The sequence below is a fragment of the Lissotriton vulgaris genome, chromosome 8, assembly GCF_964263255.1.
Source record: "Lissotriton vulgaris chromosome 8, aLisVul1.2, whole genome shotgun sequence".
In the NCBI taxonomy this organism is placed as follows: domain Eukaryota; kingdom Metazoa; phylum Chordata; class Amphibia; order Caudata; family Salamandridae; genus Lissotriton; species Lissotriton vulgaris.
Genome location: NC_141696.1, coordinates 815,109,355 through 815,127,589, shown reverse-complemented (window position 1 = coordinate 815,127,589; position 18,235 = coordinate 815,109,355). Strand labels below are relative to the sequence as shown.

At 41.7% G+C, this 18,235-nt stretch overlaps 1 protein-coding gene across 6 annotated transcripts in view; it reads right to left on the bottom strand.

Moving 5' to 3' along the window:
• DCUN1D2 (defective in cullin neddylation 1 domain containing 2) overlaps positions 1-18,235 on the bottom strand; it is a 230,305-nt gene that overhangs the window by 70,355 nt on the left and 141,715 nt on the right. For all 6 annotated transcript variants that reach the window (XM_086934703.1, XM_086934698.1, XM_086934697.1 and 3 more), the window contains one exon: positions 5,929-6,011. In XM_086934703.1, the coding sequence (XP_086790829.1) occupies positions 5,929-6,011 (83 nt within the window). The remainder of the gene's footprint in view (positions 1-5,928; positions 6,012-18,235) is intronic.

Genomic DNA, 18,235 nt, shown 5'->3' with positions numbered 1-18,235 from the left:
ACCTGGGTATCAGTGGTATCGGGGGGAAAAGCGTAAGCAAATGTTTTTGACCAGCTTATCCATGGGGCATTCCCCAGGGATCCTTCCCCTGGTTGCCTGGATGCAAAATTTCGGCATATTGCATTCTGGTGGGTTGCAAATAAGTCTATTGTCGGTGTTGCCCACCTTCTGAATAGCCTTTGCGTTTTCTGTGTATTGAGCTCCCACTCGTGGGATGCCGATGTCTGTCTGCTGAGCCAGTCTGCTTCCACATTGTCCTTCCCTGGTAGGTGTATGGCTAGCAGGTCTATTTTGAGTGGGATGGCCCATCTCCATATCTCCTGTGCTAGGTTCGATAGCGGGGCTGATTGTGTTCCTCCCTGCTTGTTGATGTAGAACATAGTTATTGTGTTGTCTGCCTGGATCAACACTCTCTAGTTGTACAGTCTTTTCTGGAAGGCCTTCAGGGTGAGGAACACGGTCTTTAGTTCCAGGTAGTTGATGTGTTTGACCGCATCCGCTGCAGTCCACAGACCCCTCACCCTGTGCTTGCTCATGTGTGCTCCCCATCCCTTCTGGGATGCGTCTGTGGTGATGGTCACCGTTGGGGTTGGTGGTGTTAAAGGCTTCCCTCTGTTATGTTCTCCTTGTTCCACCACAATATCTCCTCCTGCACTGCGTGCGTTATAACCACTAGATCTTCCCAACTTCCTGTAGCTTGTGACCATTGTTCTTGCAGCCATTCCTGGAATTGTCTCATGTGGAGCAGTACATTTGAGACCAGATGTATGCAGGAGGCCATCATGCCCATGATCTTGCTCGCTGTCCTCACTGTCAGAGCTCGCCCCTTCTGGTAGAGGTGCAGTGTTGTCTTGTTGTTGGGGAACACCTTGCTCTGTATGGTGTTGATCTGTGCTCCTAGGAAGATCTTCACTTGTTCTGGTTCCATTGAGGATTTTCCCCAGTGATTGGAGAATCCCAGGTCCATCAGTGTACTTGTCACGCGTCGTGCGTGTTCTTTGCATGTCCTGTGTGAACTTGCCTTTATTAGCCAGTCATCCAGGTAAGGGTATACGTGGATCCCTTCCCTCCTTAGGTGCGCTGCCACTGCTGCGAGGCACTTGGTGAAGACCCTTGGCGCGGATTTTAGTCCGAAGGCTAGGGCTGTGAACTGGTAGTGTTCTTTGTTGATGGTAAATCTTAGTAGAGGTTTGTGCTGCCTGTTCATTGGGATGTGCAGGTAGGCATCTTTGAGGTCTCTGGTGGCCATGAAGTCCCTGTCCCTTATTTGAGGGATGACCTCTTCTAGGGGCGTCATCTTGAACTTTTATGTTTTTATGTACTTGTTTAGGAACCTTAGGCAAAGCTCTGTAAAACTGTAAAAATCTCGGCGAGCACGCAAAAGTTCCGCTAACGCGCGGAATTGCTTGTTCCGCCCGTTGGCAATGCTTTTTTCCTGTTCACGAACGCTGTTTGTGTAATCGAGGAGAAATATCTTGCGAACACGCATTTTGAAAGCGCGAACAAGCAAAAAATTCCGCGAAGCCGAGGATAGTGGAATTTTTTGGCAATTCCGCGTTCTCCGCCGAACGCGAAATTACCCAAAGTCCGTAAATTCCGCGAGCAGAACGGAATTTACTGCCCAGGCCTAGATCTGACACAAATCAAACAGAATTTCACCACAAAATATAGATCGATGAAAAAGCTGTATTGAACGAACTGCCTAGCCATTCATTGAAGCCCACCAGGGTGCATTGATGGAAGTGAGATATGCCAACAAACGAGACCACTTTACTGGTAGAAGATAGATTATTAAAGTGAATAAAAGCAGACAGCCACCATTGCAAGACTGTCCACAATTAGGGCGAAAAAGAACAACCCAACAAATGCGGTTTAACTCTGCTCGGTTCCCTGGAAAAAGTAGCACAAATACTCGAGTGATCGGTAAGACGTTTTCAGGATTATTTCTATTAGAGAAAGGATTTTTTCTAGCACAGATACATGGCAAAACCACTAACGTTTTACAGTGAGAGAGTAGAATGTTTGATTAATGTGGAATATTTTCGATTCGCATTAACTTCTGCATTAATACGGTTTTAATTTGTAAGTTGAGGCGAGTCATGATGTACACGTCTATGGTATATAAAAAGCAATTCATATACAAGTATATTTGTATAAGGTGCATTATTTAACTTTTTTTCCAAGTCCAAGTCTAAAATGTACCAATTCCCCCAAAATATTCAAGAAAAATATTCCACTAAATAAATATAATTAAATAACAAGCTTTGGCATAGCCAATAGGTCTCGCTTTTGGGACCTTCTAAGTATTTAGTTATGCAGCACAATATCCTTGGGGCAACAACATCAACAGTTGCGTGGCTAAACACTTATAAGGTTCCAAAGGCGAAACCTATTGTCTATGCCAATGCTTGTTATTTTTTGTTCTTGGGGGAAACTGGGCTAGTGCCAGGAGGGTCAAGGGTGAGTGGCAGGGAGGTGAGGAGTGAATGCCAGGAGCGACAAGGGTGACTGTGAAGCCATGGGGGTGAAGGGTGAGTGCCAGACAGGTGAAGGGTGAGTGCCAGAGAGGTGAAGGGTGAGTGCCAGGGAGATGAGACGCACGAGTCAGGAGGGTCAAGGGTGAACGCCAAGAAGGGGGAAGTATGAGTGCCAGGGGTGAAGGGTAGCTGCTAGGCCGGGGGGGGGTGAAGGGCTAGTGCCACGGAGGTGAAGGTTGAGTGCCAGGTCAGGGGGATGAAAGTTGTGTGAATTTCAGGCAAATGTTTAGGTTTCCTATATTTCTGTAGGTTTCCTGGAATATCTAAGGAGGACGAGTGGCAAACCATTAATCCTTCTTCTCTCCTTTGTTTAGAGTTTACAAAATACCTGTTGACAGCCTGTAGCACACTGATAAAACCAGTCATTAAAAGTCAATTGGCTTAATACAATAGTTCCGCGTCCTGCCTTTGCCATAACTTTTCATAATGGATAGATCAGACCAATAGTATCGAACATTACTCTTCCCAGTGAACCATTCAAGCTTGTAGCCTTTATCATTGGTTTGTCACCAAAATCAATTCTGGCCTACAGTATTGAGCATAGGCTTTCCCACAAGGTATCTATTCATGAGACATAAATTTATAAAATTACAAATTATACAAAATTACTGCAGACAAAGGAAAATACTATCTCTCCTAAGAGGGCCAAAACAACGAATGTCACAGTGCAAATCATTTAACCCAACACTTTGTCAGAGGGTATAACCAAGCCCAAAATTCTAACCTGATATGGTGATCTGTGAGATTCCATGTAACAAAATATATCTTTCGGAAAACTTTAATACAGAATAATAACAATACACTCCGAAATGGATGTTGACTTTAACATATGCTTTTCTTTATTATAACTTTTCATAATAAACAGATCAGGTCTACAGCCTTCATAATTTGCTTGCCACCATAATGTTATGTCCTCCATACTGCAGTCCGGAGCATAAACTTTCCCACAAGGCAAAAAGTGCAATACAAGCACTCTTTTTGACTGGAAACATACAACTTCTTCTCAATCAAATGATACCAAGGTAACCAACATGTGGGTGGAGCCCAAGTGCTTTTCAGTAGTACTTCTGAAAGTTCATGTTCTTTTATCACATAAGGTCACACGATAGCTACGCAATCAAGCCATACCTAGGAAAGATAACACTTTCATCAAAATTAGATAATTCATCAAGGAACTGGCCTACAAGGAAAACCTGGATGCCAGTGATCCCATCACCAAAAACGAAGGCCACGTTACAGACCCGACAGAATGTTGGTGCCACGACGACTCGGAGGAGACATGGCGGTGTTTGTATATAATGAGATGGTAAGCATAGGGCTCCAGGCAACAACATAGAAATCAAGTATTTTGTCTGAGGAAGAGTCGAAGTCAAACAAGTGCTTTAAAATAGTAGACATCTACCAAATGAAAAAATACAGCAAATCCTTGTTGGAAGCGGTCCTTAATATGGCACTACATCTGCAAACCTTGGCTCACAAAATCTTGTCTGTACAAGGCCTTACTCTATGAGCATAGTCTTTCCAAGAACAGCAGCTTCGGGCTGGCATTACCATAATACATGATGACATCAGCACAGAGCTAAGGACATTGAATTCTCTTCATACGAAACAATGATGTAGTCATGCATTAGAAAGGACATGGTGACATCCCATATGGTACAGTGACCTCAACATAGAAAACAATACATCAACATAGTAGAATAACATCTAAATTATGGATGTAGGATTTGATTACAATTTTTTTTAAAAGCATATAAATAACAAATGCAGCACATATAACCTATATATGGATATGCTTCATTTTTAAGGTACTTAGAATACAAAGTCAGAATAAGAATGTTAGCACGGCATGTGTTTATGTCCACCTGCTATAAGATTATATATTTGTGTTTATGTTCTTTTTTGTGCGCTAGCAGTGTCAGACCCAGGCATCTTAGACATGTTCATGTTGTTTACAATAGAATCGAGAGTGTGCCGTACCATGCAAAGACTTCATGTAATATAGCGATGTCATTCAACACTATGCTAAGGTAATGGTAGTAGAAAGTGGCATAATGACCTGAGGCCACTTTGCAGCAGTAAGGGCAATAGATCAATAATGTGTTGTCATTCTGCCTACTCTGATGCATCGGGCTGCTTATGTCACTGTATGCCACTTTGATGGCAACACAGCGAAGTTACCATACTTCCAGCAAGCTACCCTCCTCTGCTCACCCTCTAGCTCTGCCAGAGCCTCCAGCTCCTAAGCGAACTGGCTCTCGGAGTCATCGTCCTCCACTCCGTACAGATCATAATGATCCATGGCTGGGTAAGTGCTGCTGTCACGGCCCTTACTGCGCGCGCGCACAGCTCATGCCGGCGCGAGTGCACACAACCAAAGCACCCGCCAAAACTCACACAATGAACATGGAAAGAGGGCAAAGCCATTGATGTACTAGAAGCTGATGTGAGTGTTGCGTGCTAATGCGGCCTTATCCAACTGGGAAGTTCCGATGTACTGTCCACTGGAATCCTAGATACGCTGAGTAATTGTTCTAATGCAACAAAAAGGGCATTATTCAAGTATTATTCTAAATAAGTAAGTATAGGCGAAGCATGCATGTTAGCGCTCTACATTTATATACACTTTCCATTAGAATAAGCCTCAAAATAAAAACAAGCATTGGTCTACTGATGCGCGCGCTGCAACAGCACAAAAAAGTGAAAGCGAGTGTGGGTGCGAACTGGAGTTGTGATCACACACGCGTAAAAGAGATCGTGCGTAACAGTAAGCTGGTGGCTGCCTTTGGTAGCACTTTTAAAAGCCAGTTACTTAATGTCTCGCAGACCAGCGCATGCGCGCTGGCTCTAGCAAGACATAAAAACTGGTTTAGGCTGGTGTGGGCAGTTTAAAACTAAACAACATCAACATTGATCTTTTAAATACATGTTACACTGAAATAGACTGCCAGTGCCTTGACTCACTGGTCAGTGATATGTTTTCTCGGGTTACACATCAGATATGACAAGACCATTCTTGCTTTACTAATCAGTGGGACGATAATCCAAGCCAATTTCAAAATAAAACATCAATTACAAAAGAAACCATTACATCAACAATTCATGATATGTACAGTATGTCAGAAACACTGACATATTTATATCCTCAATTTCCCTAACCAGAACAGAAAAGTGGCAGACAACGCTCTCAAATTATTTTTGCTCTCAAACTTACCACAATGAGGTGAAACAAGGCAGGTGAAAACGAAAAAACCAACAAACTAAACGGCAAGTCTCCACATCTGCCTGGTGATTTAAATCCTTAGTACAATTTGCATTCCATAATACACTTGCCCGAGTCCTCACCCCTACAGATTTCAAGCACTGGCAGTAGCATTACATTTTTACTTACCAATAAAAACGTATTCCAGAGATCTAAAAATTTAAACCTCCCCGACAAAACTAAATTCCAATATGCAACTGCCATTTCTAAATCTGAAAAAAAGCAAAGAAATGTTTCAGACAGAGCATTTCAAATAAAAAAACGGTGTTGTGTACATGGCGGATTAATATTTATTTTTTGCATTACACATCTGGCATTCTGTACAAGTATGTTCGGCACTTTTAAATATAATTGTAGTCGCCACCGCAAAACCTGCTCAGCAATATCATAACTATAATTTTGTCATTCAAATTGAAATTCACACATACCTTTACTTATACGTTTTAACCCATGTTTGGTTCAAACAGAAAGTGAATTTATACTCCGGTAATTGCTCGTGAATAATATTACTCTATTTGTTGGCACTCCAGGACAGGGATGTTTTCTCAAGTTGGTTAGCGCCCACTAATTTGAAAGTTGTGGGCAGTCACAAGCATTAAACTTGCAAATTCATTCCCCGAATACAAGTGAAGGTTCCTTCCAGTCAATGGTATGAGTAAGTTTCTATACAGGGTGGGGCTGTCACAAAAATGATTGGTGTCGGTGTAATGGCAGGAGCTTCTTCAAGAAGAAACAGTTTTCTCGCAGAGATATTAAAGAAAAGATTCTACAGTCCAAATGCCCTTGCATTATTTTTACATACGTATTGCAAAATAGTTCCATCTATACATGTTTAACACTACGCATGCGAGTAGTCTTGGAAAGCTTCTTTCTCAGCAGTAATTCTAGAAACTGCCATGTATCGCCTTCTCCCCAAAAAGGAGTATGTCAAGAACACTGAATCAGACCATGTATATCTACCAATGAAGCAGCCACACAGAATCGGGAATACAAATATGTACACACTTTGAACACCAAAACTACTTTCCAAGCATAGCTGAAGATGACAAAGACGGTGGGGGATTCTAGACGGAAGATGGAATCATTGGGGTATAGCATGTGTGTATCCCAATACTGGTAATGGTCAAATCTTATGGAATGCAGGAGTTTTAAATGGTTTTAGTCACTAAACCTACACTGATATGGTAATACTGCCCTTTAGTAAAATTGATAAAATTAGATTATTTACTTTGGACAACTGAACTAGGCTGCATTTTTTTTTATCACTTGTCCAATTCCTTTTCCTCAAAGGAGCTTAAGTAATGACCATATGCATGGGTGACGTTCACCATGTATCCATATTAAGCAAGGTTCTACTCTTTTGTAGTAGCCACCAGCGAAAGGACAATCATTTGTAGAAAATAGGGTAGAACAGTTTATCAACTTCACAGATTGTCAAAGGTTGAACCACACAGCCCTCTACGTAAGGTATTTGTACCTTTTAGAAACTAAGCTGCATGAAAAGGTGCTTAGCCAAAACTAGTTGCCATGCTCACCTAAATAAAGCAATTCTTTTCTTCATTTCAATCTTTTTAACTTAAGATAAATCGTTAAAAAAACACTTGTGTAAAAACAGGCCTATTACAGTTGAGTTGACATGACTCAACCACTGGGCATTTGAGTCAAGTAATCTTAACGAAGTTTAGGACCATTATATCTACTAGCAAATGTGTTTCGTGATTCAAACAACGGTGGTTAAATAGGCACAGGCAGAAGAACAATCTTAAAACATGGATGTATTACGGATGGAAATAACCGTAATATTGTGTACATTGATATCATATTACACATGGTAAACCTTAACAGAGTAACAGAAAGCTGAAAATTCAGATGCTTAGCAGGACAGCAAAACAAATTCACACAAAGGAACATTTTAGAAATATTCAGAATAAGGTCAGAAAAAGACGTTTGGCAATATGACGAGGTTTTTGGAGTAGACACATGAAATATAAATGTATGAAAACCCACTGCAATAGAAAACAGTTGACTAAAGTGGCTCTGACATTAGGACCTACAAAAAAAAAAACTACAAGGAGCAGGTCCCTGATCAAAGGGTACACATTTCAGTGATGTCTGGTGAACTCTGAAAGCGGTGCAATGTAAATAAATACATGAAGTAAAATTTGACTAAGCGGGCAGCCAGCTAAGATTCTACTAGAAGAGTTGGGGGAAAGTTCTCCCTCTCTCAATCATCCAGAGGAAATTTGGGGGGGGGGGGGGGGCAAATTGAGATAGAACTTCACAATTTACAGCACATATTATCAGACATATCCTTCCAAGTACCACCGTTGCATAAGACCTACTGATCCGTTTCACACATCACCGATGACATAATGGACTTGTACAAATGCAGTATATTAATTGCTTGTATGTCTTGTTTCATAACTTGTCATGCTCAAAATATAAAATGCTAATAAAAATAAGTTTAAACAATATATATATTATCAGACATATCCGATCTTCACATGGTAGCCCTGACAACGACCTAAAATTAAATAAATCTAACCTGGTGTGCTAAATGAAAGGCAGATTTATATTTCAATGTAAAACCATAGAATCATAAAGAGCTGTATATTTTCTCACATCAATGTACTACTTTTACACAAAGCCATAGTCTGACTTTCATATCTACTTATCTTAATGAAATACCAGTAATGACTCAGGAATTGTCAGTGTTATGCAATAGATCATCATGTCCCCGCCAAGAAGGGGCACAATGTTATCAAGGTTGTGGTACTATCACGTCTATCAGAGACTGCCAATATGGATGGCCACATAATGTCAAAGATAGGTCATTATTATGCTGGACGTGACCAGAATGTTTTAAAAAAAATGCTTCAATTAAGTCATAGATGGGCTAATGTTATACAGGGAATAATCTCAATGTTACATTCACACACAAAGGATCTAGGGGGAGAGGCCCAACCAGATATGAACTACTCCCTGTCTAACAGTTAGCTCACAAAAAAGTACGTCTGGTCAATAAAAAGAGAAAGCACAGAGTACACTTATAGTCGTGTATGTGTGTGTGTAGTGTGTTGCGTAGCTGCCATAAGAGATCTTCTTAAAGAATGAGAACACTCACTCACCAGTGGATGACATGCTAAAACACTTTTAACACACATACACATATGACTAGAAGTGTGCTTTTTGTGAGTTTAATAGCCTTATTGTTGCCAAGAAACGGCAACAGGATAATGTCAAGGATGGGCACCTATGATGTCTGGACTAGGTAGAATTTCACCCAAAATGCCCATAGTATGTCAGAGATCATAGTCTAGGAAGCATGGGATGGCCAATATATCACTATGAATGCAAAGCCCACAGTACGTTTGTTGTGGATACCTCTAGTCCACGTTAAAACCCACAAAGCCTTCATACTATCCCCCACCGCCTAAATCACTCTCCTACATACATGTACTCATAAAATCACACAAGCACACATGTACACACACAAATGCACAGTATCCAGACTGACCTAGGTCCAAAGGGTGCTGCAGGAAGCTCGGATCTGGCTTTAATTTGGCGAGCTCCTGGGAAGCAATAGGGAACAAGCCCACACTATCAAATGATCCCAACATAGCCACCAAACAATTTCAGGATTGGCTGGGTTTTGCCACAAATTCGCTCGTACCCCTCAAATATACATCAAGAAACAGACTGACTCCCTCTGCTCCTTGGTTTACCGATTAGCTCAGGGATCAGAAACAAATTTGCCGGAATAGGGAGAGGCATTGGCGTAAGTCTTATGACGAAGAAAGCAAAATCCGTTATAAGGAGATGCTAGTTAAATATAAAGCTATGATTACTGAGGCCAAGAAGAGGTACTTCAGCGAACGGATTGAACTAGCTAAAAGTTCTACAAAACAGCTTTATGACACCACTAAGTATTTAGCTGGTTATGCTCCAGACCTAAATCCTCCCCCCCCTCTCAATCTTTTTGTGAAGCACTGGGAACCTTTTTCTTTACTAAGGTTAATGAAATCTACACTGCATTCTCCCCTAACACCAATACCAATAACCTCGTAACAACTACTCCCTCCACATCTTCTGCTACCCTATTCACACAGTTTAAAGACATCACTGAGGTGCAAATAAAGGATATCATTTCTTCGATTAAAACTGGATCAGCCTTAGATCCATGCCCTATCAAAATTCTCCCTCCGGTAATGGATATTCTATTACCAGCCATTACGCAAATCTGCAACAGCATGTTCAGATCAGGAATCTATCCGGACATCCTAAAAAGAACCCTCCTTAAACCCCTTTTAAAAAAGCCACATCTTGACAAGGATGACCCAAAAAATTATCGACCGATAGCCAGCCTTCCATTCTTGGCAAAAGTAGCAGAAAAAGCGATGAAACAACAGCTATCACAATTTATTGAGGAGCATCACCTACTGGATAATTCCCAATTTGGTTTCCGCAAGTACCACGACACCGAAACCGCCTTGATTATAGCGGCGGATGACATTAGAGTCATCCGAGACCAAGGAGGAACAGCAGTACTGGTGCTACTCGATTTATCTGCTGCTTTCGACACGGTCGACCACTTGATTTTGGTCGACCGTGTCGAAAAAATGGGCATCCAACAAACAGCCAAAAATCTACTGACCTCCTTATTGGCAGGTAGAACTCAGGCTGTTACTCTGGGATCTTTTCAGTGGCTAACTTGTCTCTGCCATGTGGGGTCCCTCAAGGCTCAACCCTGAGTCCGACACTTTTTAATATCTATGTGTCTGACCTAGCCAACATTATTCGAGCAAATGGGATGAGCCTTACCTCATATGCGGACGACACGCAGTTGGTCCAGTCTATTAAAAACAATGGACACAAGATCGCCAAGAGTTTTAAAGAATCTATGATGGCAATCGGAGATTGGATGGCATCCCACTGTCTAAAACTTAATTCCGAAAAGACGGAGGTACTTATTCTTGGACAGCTCACACCTAGCTGGTCATTAGATTGGTGGCCTACTTCTTTCGGAACGCTGTCTATACCCACTTCCAAGGTAAGAAATCTGGGAGTAGTTTTTGACGATCAGCTCAACTTTGTCGCCCATGCCAATCAAGTAGCATCTTCGGCGTTCCATAAATTACGCCTAATAAGGAAAATTATCCCTTTCCTCCCTGAAAGTGACGGGAAAACTTTGGTTACTTCCCTTGTGTTGTCCACTTTGCATTATTGTAACAGACTCTTCTCTAATGCCCAGAGTAGGGTACTTGAGAAAATGCAAACAATACAAAATGCGGCAGGGAGACTACTTGCCAGACTCCCTAAATATAAGTCTGCCACAGATACTATCAGAAAACTTCACTGGCTTCCTATCAGAAGCAAGGTCAAGTTTAAAACCATCTGTATAGTATATAAGGCTCTGCATAAACAGGGACCCCAGTTTCTCAGAGATCAACTGATTCTTTACGGGCCCTCCAGGGTACTGCGATCCGCCACCCTTAACAACCTAGTGGTGCCCCGCACCAAGACTGTATCCTGGGGAGACCGGCGGTTCCTGGTGTCGGCCCCGAAACTGTGGAATACCCTGCCTCAGTCAATTCGGACCTGTACTTCTTTCTGGTCCTTTCGTAAACAGTTAAAAACCTGGCTGTTTAATCAGTAATTTACCAGATCACACACAACTAGTGGAGAATCTTATGCAGATGTCATAGCGCCGAGACGCCTACGGGCAATTGTTCGCGCTTAATCACATTTCACAAATAAATAAATAAATAAACAACTGGAAAAAAGAGAAACATGGAGCGTTTCCACTTGCGCCACCCATATTCATAAGCCTGTACATCTCTAAAGCTATGAATCTGCACAAGCAGAAGTCAGAATAGGGTTGAAGGAGGGCAATCGGTCTATGCCTCACTCTTTTCTGGCTTTTGATAGGGTCTGTAAAGCATGATGGACAAAGTCCTGTAAGGCCGATTTAGAAGCAATGCCGGAGGCATGCGTGGCGTCATCTACATATTATGCCAGTTAAAAGTGAAAGAGACTATGATCGCCTATCACACACAACTTTTTTACGCTGCAGGATGAAGGAGCCCTTTTCCTCCTCCTACTAGCACACTATACATGTAAGCAATCTGGTGAGATAGTTCCTTTACATTTATAGAGTGAAAGGAGATTTGGCACAGAACTGATGGGGTGGTACTCTGAAGCACTCAATAGCAGAAATAGTCACAGTGGCTTGAGGAATGCAGACCAACTGGCCAAACCGCAACAGAGCTCTGGAATCCTTCAAGAAATTTTAGTAATGATAGCTGCCTCTTTCCAGAAAAAAGATTAGTGAGCGTTTTGGGATCTGAATTTGATAGAACGATGTCAGAATCAAAAGAAGACTTTTTTTCTTTTCTTTTAGAAACTTTATGCGGTTATTATGCTAAAGAAGAACCATAAAAGTACAACTGGTAAATCACAATTTAAAATATATAAAAACAATTATGGTACAATAAGAATAAGCTTGTTAAATTTCATGCATGAATTGATTTTTGGGATCTAAAAACATTTTTTTTAAACGCAGAGACAGATGCAACAGTTAATATATTGTCTAATTTCTGGATAGCTAAAAAAGCAGGGCGACACTGATTAATTCCATGCTCTTCAATATGCGCACGATCCAACTTTTCCTTGGAATTGTATAAAGTTTGCAAAATAACAGGATATGCATATCCGATTGATTGGACATTTACTAAGTAGCCCTGACCAGTCATTCATATCGGGGAACCTTAAAAGTCGAAATAAAATATTTAGCCTAAAACGCGTTAATAGAAACCTTTCAAAATCACTCATGTGCAACTTAACATATGGTTGGATATTGCTATTGGTCATTGTTAATTGATGGGCAACCACTGTTTTTTGTCATTTCAATATTGGTTCTGAGATCTCCCAAGTGCATCACACAAAGATTTCTAAGTTCTTTTCTGGGAACATGACACACCAATAAGGGATCATCATAATAATCTTGGTGGCCTATTTGTGTGAGAAACGTCTTTACATAACCATCCCATCTTGCTGACGTTATCAACGCTCATCACATCCCTTAAAATAGAACGGTTAAAAACGCATTCCTCAGTAGTCCATACCCCCTGCCACAGAAGAACCGGTTGTACCTTAATGTCTTCTATATGCGGTTGACAAAGTTCAGCGTGACAAATATACGTGGAGACACTGTCTGGGACTGCTAAGAGGTATCTCAAAAAACAGTTTTCCGCCACCTGCAATGATCTCACATTTGCATATCCCCATATTCCTGCACCATATATGGCAGTTGCTACACAAGTCGCTCTATAAACGCATAAAAGTTCCCCAGTCGTTTTTTTACCCATTTTTTTGCTAAAATTTGTCAGGGCCACAATGGATTTACAGAACAGCAGCCTCCTTGTCTTTATTGCAATATTCCATAGACCAGATTGATCGAACAATATACCTAAATATGGGAATGTTGGGGTAAAATCCAATGGTTTTGAATTAATGTACATTACTTTTTTCTTTTTATCTGCCCCGGAGCCACAATACATACAGAACGTTTTCGTACAATTAATTCTCAAATCCAGGTTAGTCATAAAATGAGAGAAATATGTAACCATCCTTTGCATGGCCAAGGGCGTACGGTCCAGCAAGACCGCATCGTCCGCGTATAATTGTGCTGGGACATATCTATTAGCTATCATAGGCATGTCCCTGCACTCCCACAGCAATGTTATTTCCAGATCATTGATGTAGATTGTGAATAAGAAGGGGGCAAGAACGCATCCTTGCCGCACTCCTCTTGCGATGCTAAAAGGCTTAGTGCACTCTCCATTCTTAACAAATCTAACTGTGGCCAGTGCCCCCGTGTAAAGCTCCCTGAGAAATAGGATTATGTTTTCCTCCACCACCAGTTTCTCCAAAATCAACCAAAGCTTGCTGTGGGTGTCGCAATCAAAAGCTGACGTTAAGTCAACAAAGGTTACAAATATGCGACCTCCCTTGGCTTTGGTGTATTTTTCTAAAACAATGTGCAGATTAAGGCCCTGGTCAATAGTGCTGAGGCCCTTCCTAAATCTATATTGGAGATACCCAATTATTGAGTGTTCCTCAGCCCATATTTGTAATCTATTTAAAATCATGCAGCAAAAATCTTAATGGTTGATTCTAATAATGATATTGGGCAATAGCACGAGCAACTTGTTCTATCTCCCTTTTTAAATATGGGTACAATATTAGACTCAAACCATGATGGTAACAGACCAATCAAACAGGATGCATTAAACAGTTGCATGAGAAGTGGGCCCCATAAGTCTATGTTATTTTTATACAAGTCAACCGGCACCCCATCGCGCCCGGGGCCTTTCCTCCCAAACTACCTTTTATACCTAAGGTCACTTCATTCAAGGTAATACCCAGATCCATTTTCATATTAGTATGTGAGGTCTCCTCATCCACTACATTCACAATTGGTATTTGCTCCGGTACAATCGAAGCACTATATAAATCTGCATAATGCTTTACCCATTCGGTCTCAGAAATGGCTATTTCCACCCTTGCCTTAGATTTGTCATTTTAAAAAGGGGCATTAACTGCTTTCCAGAAAGCTACAGTGTCTCTATTCAAATAAGACTCACACAAAGAATCCCATTCATCCTTTTTCAGAGCGTCCTTTCTCTTTTTCAGCGTCTTATTATAAACCTTTCACAACTCGCTGATTAAGATCTGATCTTTATCTGGGGCATTTAGGGCATGCTTGAGATTGGAATAAGCCTTAGTGCAAGCTGTGTCAAACCAGCTCGCTGTATTTTCCTTAGGGTTTTTCGTTTCTACCCACAGGCTATTTTTAATATGCGAGGCAATAATTTTTAAATAATTACAGAATTGTCTGAATTTTTGTCCAGGCAACCATCAATACTAAATTCACATTTCTTAATTAAATTATGAAGGAAATCCTCAGAAACCACTTTAGTCCATTTTAGGGAGTACCCATTTTGTCTATTCAAGACAATATTACCTATAGGCTGCCTTGGTGTACTATCTCTAACATGTTCATAATGTGGATTTAAAATTTCCACACTTAGAGGAAAATGATCGCCTAATGCGATATCTAGAGAAATAAAGTTTTTAACCTGACCTCCAGATCTAGCCGATATCAGTATAAAATCGATTGTTGAGAAGACACCTCTGCCATTAAAGGTGGGAGAAAAAGGGACCTCAGATTGACAAATTCTATTGGCAAAGCTCATATCACAAGAAAATATAATTTCATTCAAAAGGTCCCCACATACAGTATGTTCAAAATGCGTTAAACTGGCTCATCGTTCAGCATTATACCGCATGTCCCTTGCTCTCCTCTTTTACATAACGAACAATTAAAATCCCCTCCCCAAATGACAAAAACTTCTTTAGATTTCCCTCTTGACAAACATTTAACATCTGTACACAATGCTTTCAGCATTTCTTCCATTGCCTCCGCGAGAGCATTATTATATAAATGTACAATATTCAAACAAAACACTTTAGCAATATATATCCTAACCATGTGATAATATCTATGTTGAAAGCTATCTCTATTTTCTCACATTTAAACAGGTTTGATACACAAGTACACAGCCCCCCTTTACTGAGCCTATTGCTGGTGAAAATAAAGTTTTAAAACCGCACAGATGATGTGCCTCTTTAACCCAGGTTTCTTGTAGACTCACTATATCATACTCATTTACAAGATTAACCCAGATTTGATTGGCCACTTTAGCTTTCAAGCCTTCTACATTCCAAAACATTATCGACCACTTGCCCTTATTGGCTGTAATGTCCGCCTGACCAATAGAGCCAGAATTATCATTAATATTAGTAGTATTTCCAGTTCAGATATTCACAACTATACCACTTCCCTTCAATGCTCAAGTCTCTTCAAAGTTAGTTATCCCAGATCTTGCACTAGGATCTACTCGTAAGCAGTTTACTCCTTTGCGGCCATCTCCAGTCAAAGGTATTACATTTAAAGAGTTAGACACCGCTTTAACAGTAGGGTTCCCAGTTCTAAGTCAGTCTACCCCCTCAAGCCCATAAAGCGTGTCGAAACGATTAGACGTAGGGATATTAAATTGATTTTTATGCACAACCATAGAACCTCCTCGCTGTACCCCAAAAGGATACAAATCTGATGGAGCAAAAAAGGAGGGAGGATAATAATAACTTAGATCAAGAGTTTGTATACCACCCTCTCCTCTTTGGTGGTACCAATCACAAATATGACAAACCTCCCGTCTGCCCCTAAAGATAACATTGATGCAGTCACCAGTTAGGTCCTTTGATCTATGACCCACCCAACTTATTCTTCGAACGTACAGGATTTCGCCATGTATATTAGATGGGAGGGGTCTATTCTTATTTAGCCAACAGGTTACCTTATTTTTTTAATTCGGGATAAGTTTCTATTTTACCATTGTCCAACTCAGGGACCCCAGATAGCACAACAGTATATGGAAAAGAATCTGGTGGTAAATCAATGCGTGGGGGGAATACTCTTTTGTTTTAAGGTGTTTGAAGTTTCCTTAGCTGTACATGTAACTTTTTTAACCTGTCCCACAACCCCAGATTCCTTTACCAGCCCCCCCCCCCCTTGTCGTCCCACCCCTTCAGAAATCAGTATCCTGTTTTCTGTGGTTTTATCAACTTGACTAATTCCATTTGATGACAGGGAGGGTGTATTAGTTATAGTCAGAATGGGCAGTGGGGCAATTGTACTTGTGGGTTCTCCTGTTGTATTATGTCCCACTACACTTTGATTGGGTAAACTCTCAGCAAGTTTTTTCAGTATATCGGAATTAACTGTAGTTGCCTGTTCAAGTTTTCCCAATCTTTCACTGATCATTTTTATCCTCTCTAACAAAGGTAACATTAGGGACTTAATCAATTGCTCAACTTTCTCCATAAATCTCTCTGTAATTTGAAACGGGGGCAGCGGAGGATTGGCCGACTTTACAGACGATACCTTTAACGAAGGGATAGAAGTCGGTGAAGGTGTGATGGCTGGTAGAGCCGGTATCGACATTACAGTGTTCTTGGTTATTTTGGACGTTTGTATTATCTTTGAACACCTTTCCTTCTGAGAACCCCCTCCACGTTTCCTCTTAATAGTAGGTCTGATCCTAAAGGTTGTTTTAAAGACTGAGGGTTAGAATTATGTTTAGCTGTGGACCTTGTAGGAACCACGGAGTAATTTCATTAGATGTATTATCCGAAACTGAATCATTCATTGAAACAATGAAACTAGCCTCTGTTGTCACGGGTAGATTCATCATTACTGTCTCCCGCTTTAATATCATAGTTGTGGATTTGTTTTTCCGATTGTTCTGGCGTAATGACCTTAAACCTTCCAAGGATGATTGTTTAGTATACATAGGTTCTAATGAGAGACAACGTTTTGTCAGAGCTATTTCATGCTCTAATACGGATGTAGCCCTGGTTATAAATTGGTCCAATGTCCCAGTAACACTCCTACCGGTCACTGCCTTCCTCCCTTTCCCTACACGTGCCGCCATTAATCCTATATACTGCACTATATGACGTTGCCAGACTATTCATCATCATCTACACCTCCTTCAACACCGCCACCTTCCCGGAGAGCTGGAAGCACGCTGAACTCAGCGCCCTACTAAAGAAGCCATCTGCCGACCCCACCGACCTCAAGAACTACCGACCCATCTCGCTGCTCCCGTTCCCCGCAAAAGTCATCGAGAAGACCGTCAACAAGCAGCTGGCCGCCTTCCTCGAGACAAACGGATCCCTCGACCTCTCACAATCTGGCTTCCGGGCCAACCATAGCACTGAGACCGCCCTGATCGCAGCAACCGATGACATCTGAGCCATGCTCGACAACGGAGAAACAGCGGCCCTCATCCTCCTAGACCTCTCCGCGGCCTTCGACACTGTCTGCCACCGTACCCTAGTACAGCGCCTCAGCAACGTCGGAATCCAGGGGAAGGCACTGGAGTGGATCTTCTCCTTCCTCGATGGAAGGACACAGAGAGTCCGCCTTCCCCCGTTCAGCTCAGAAGCCACCGAAGTCATCTGCGGCGTTCCTCATGGTTCCTCGCTCAGCCTAACCCTCTTCAACGTTTACATGAGTCCCCTCGCAGCCATCGCACGCCAGCACAACCTCAACATCATCTCCTACGCCGACGACACCCAGCTGATCCTCTCCCTCACCAACGACCCCGCCACCGCCAAAGCCAACCTACACGAAGGGATGAAAGAGGTAGCCAAATGGATGAAGAACAGCCGCCTGAAACTGAACTCGGACAAGACGGAAGTCCTCATCCTGGGATCCTCACCCTCCGCCTGGGACGACTCCTGGTGGCCCCCCGCCCTAGGCAGCGCACCCAAACCAACAGACCACACACGCAACCTGGTCTTCATC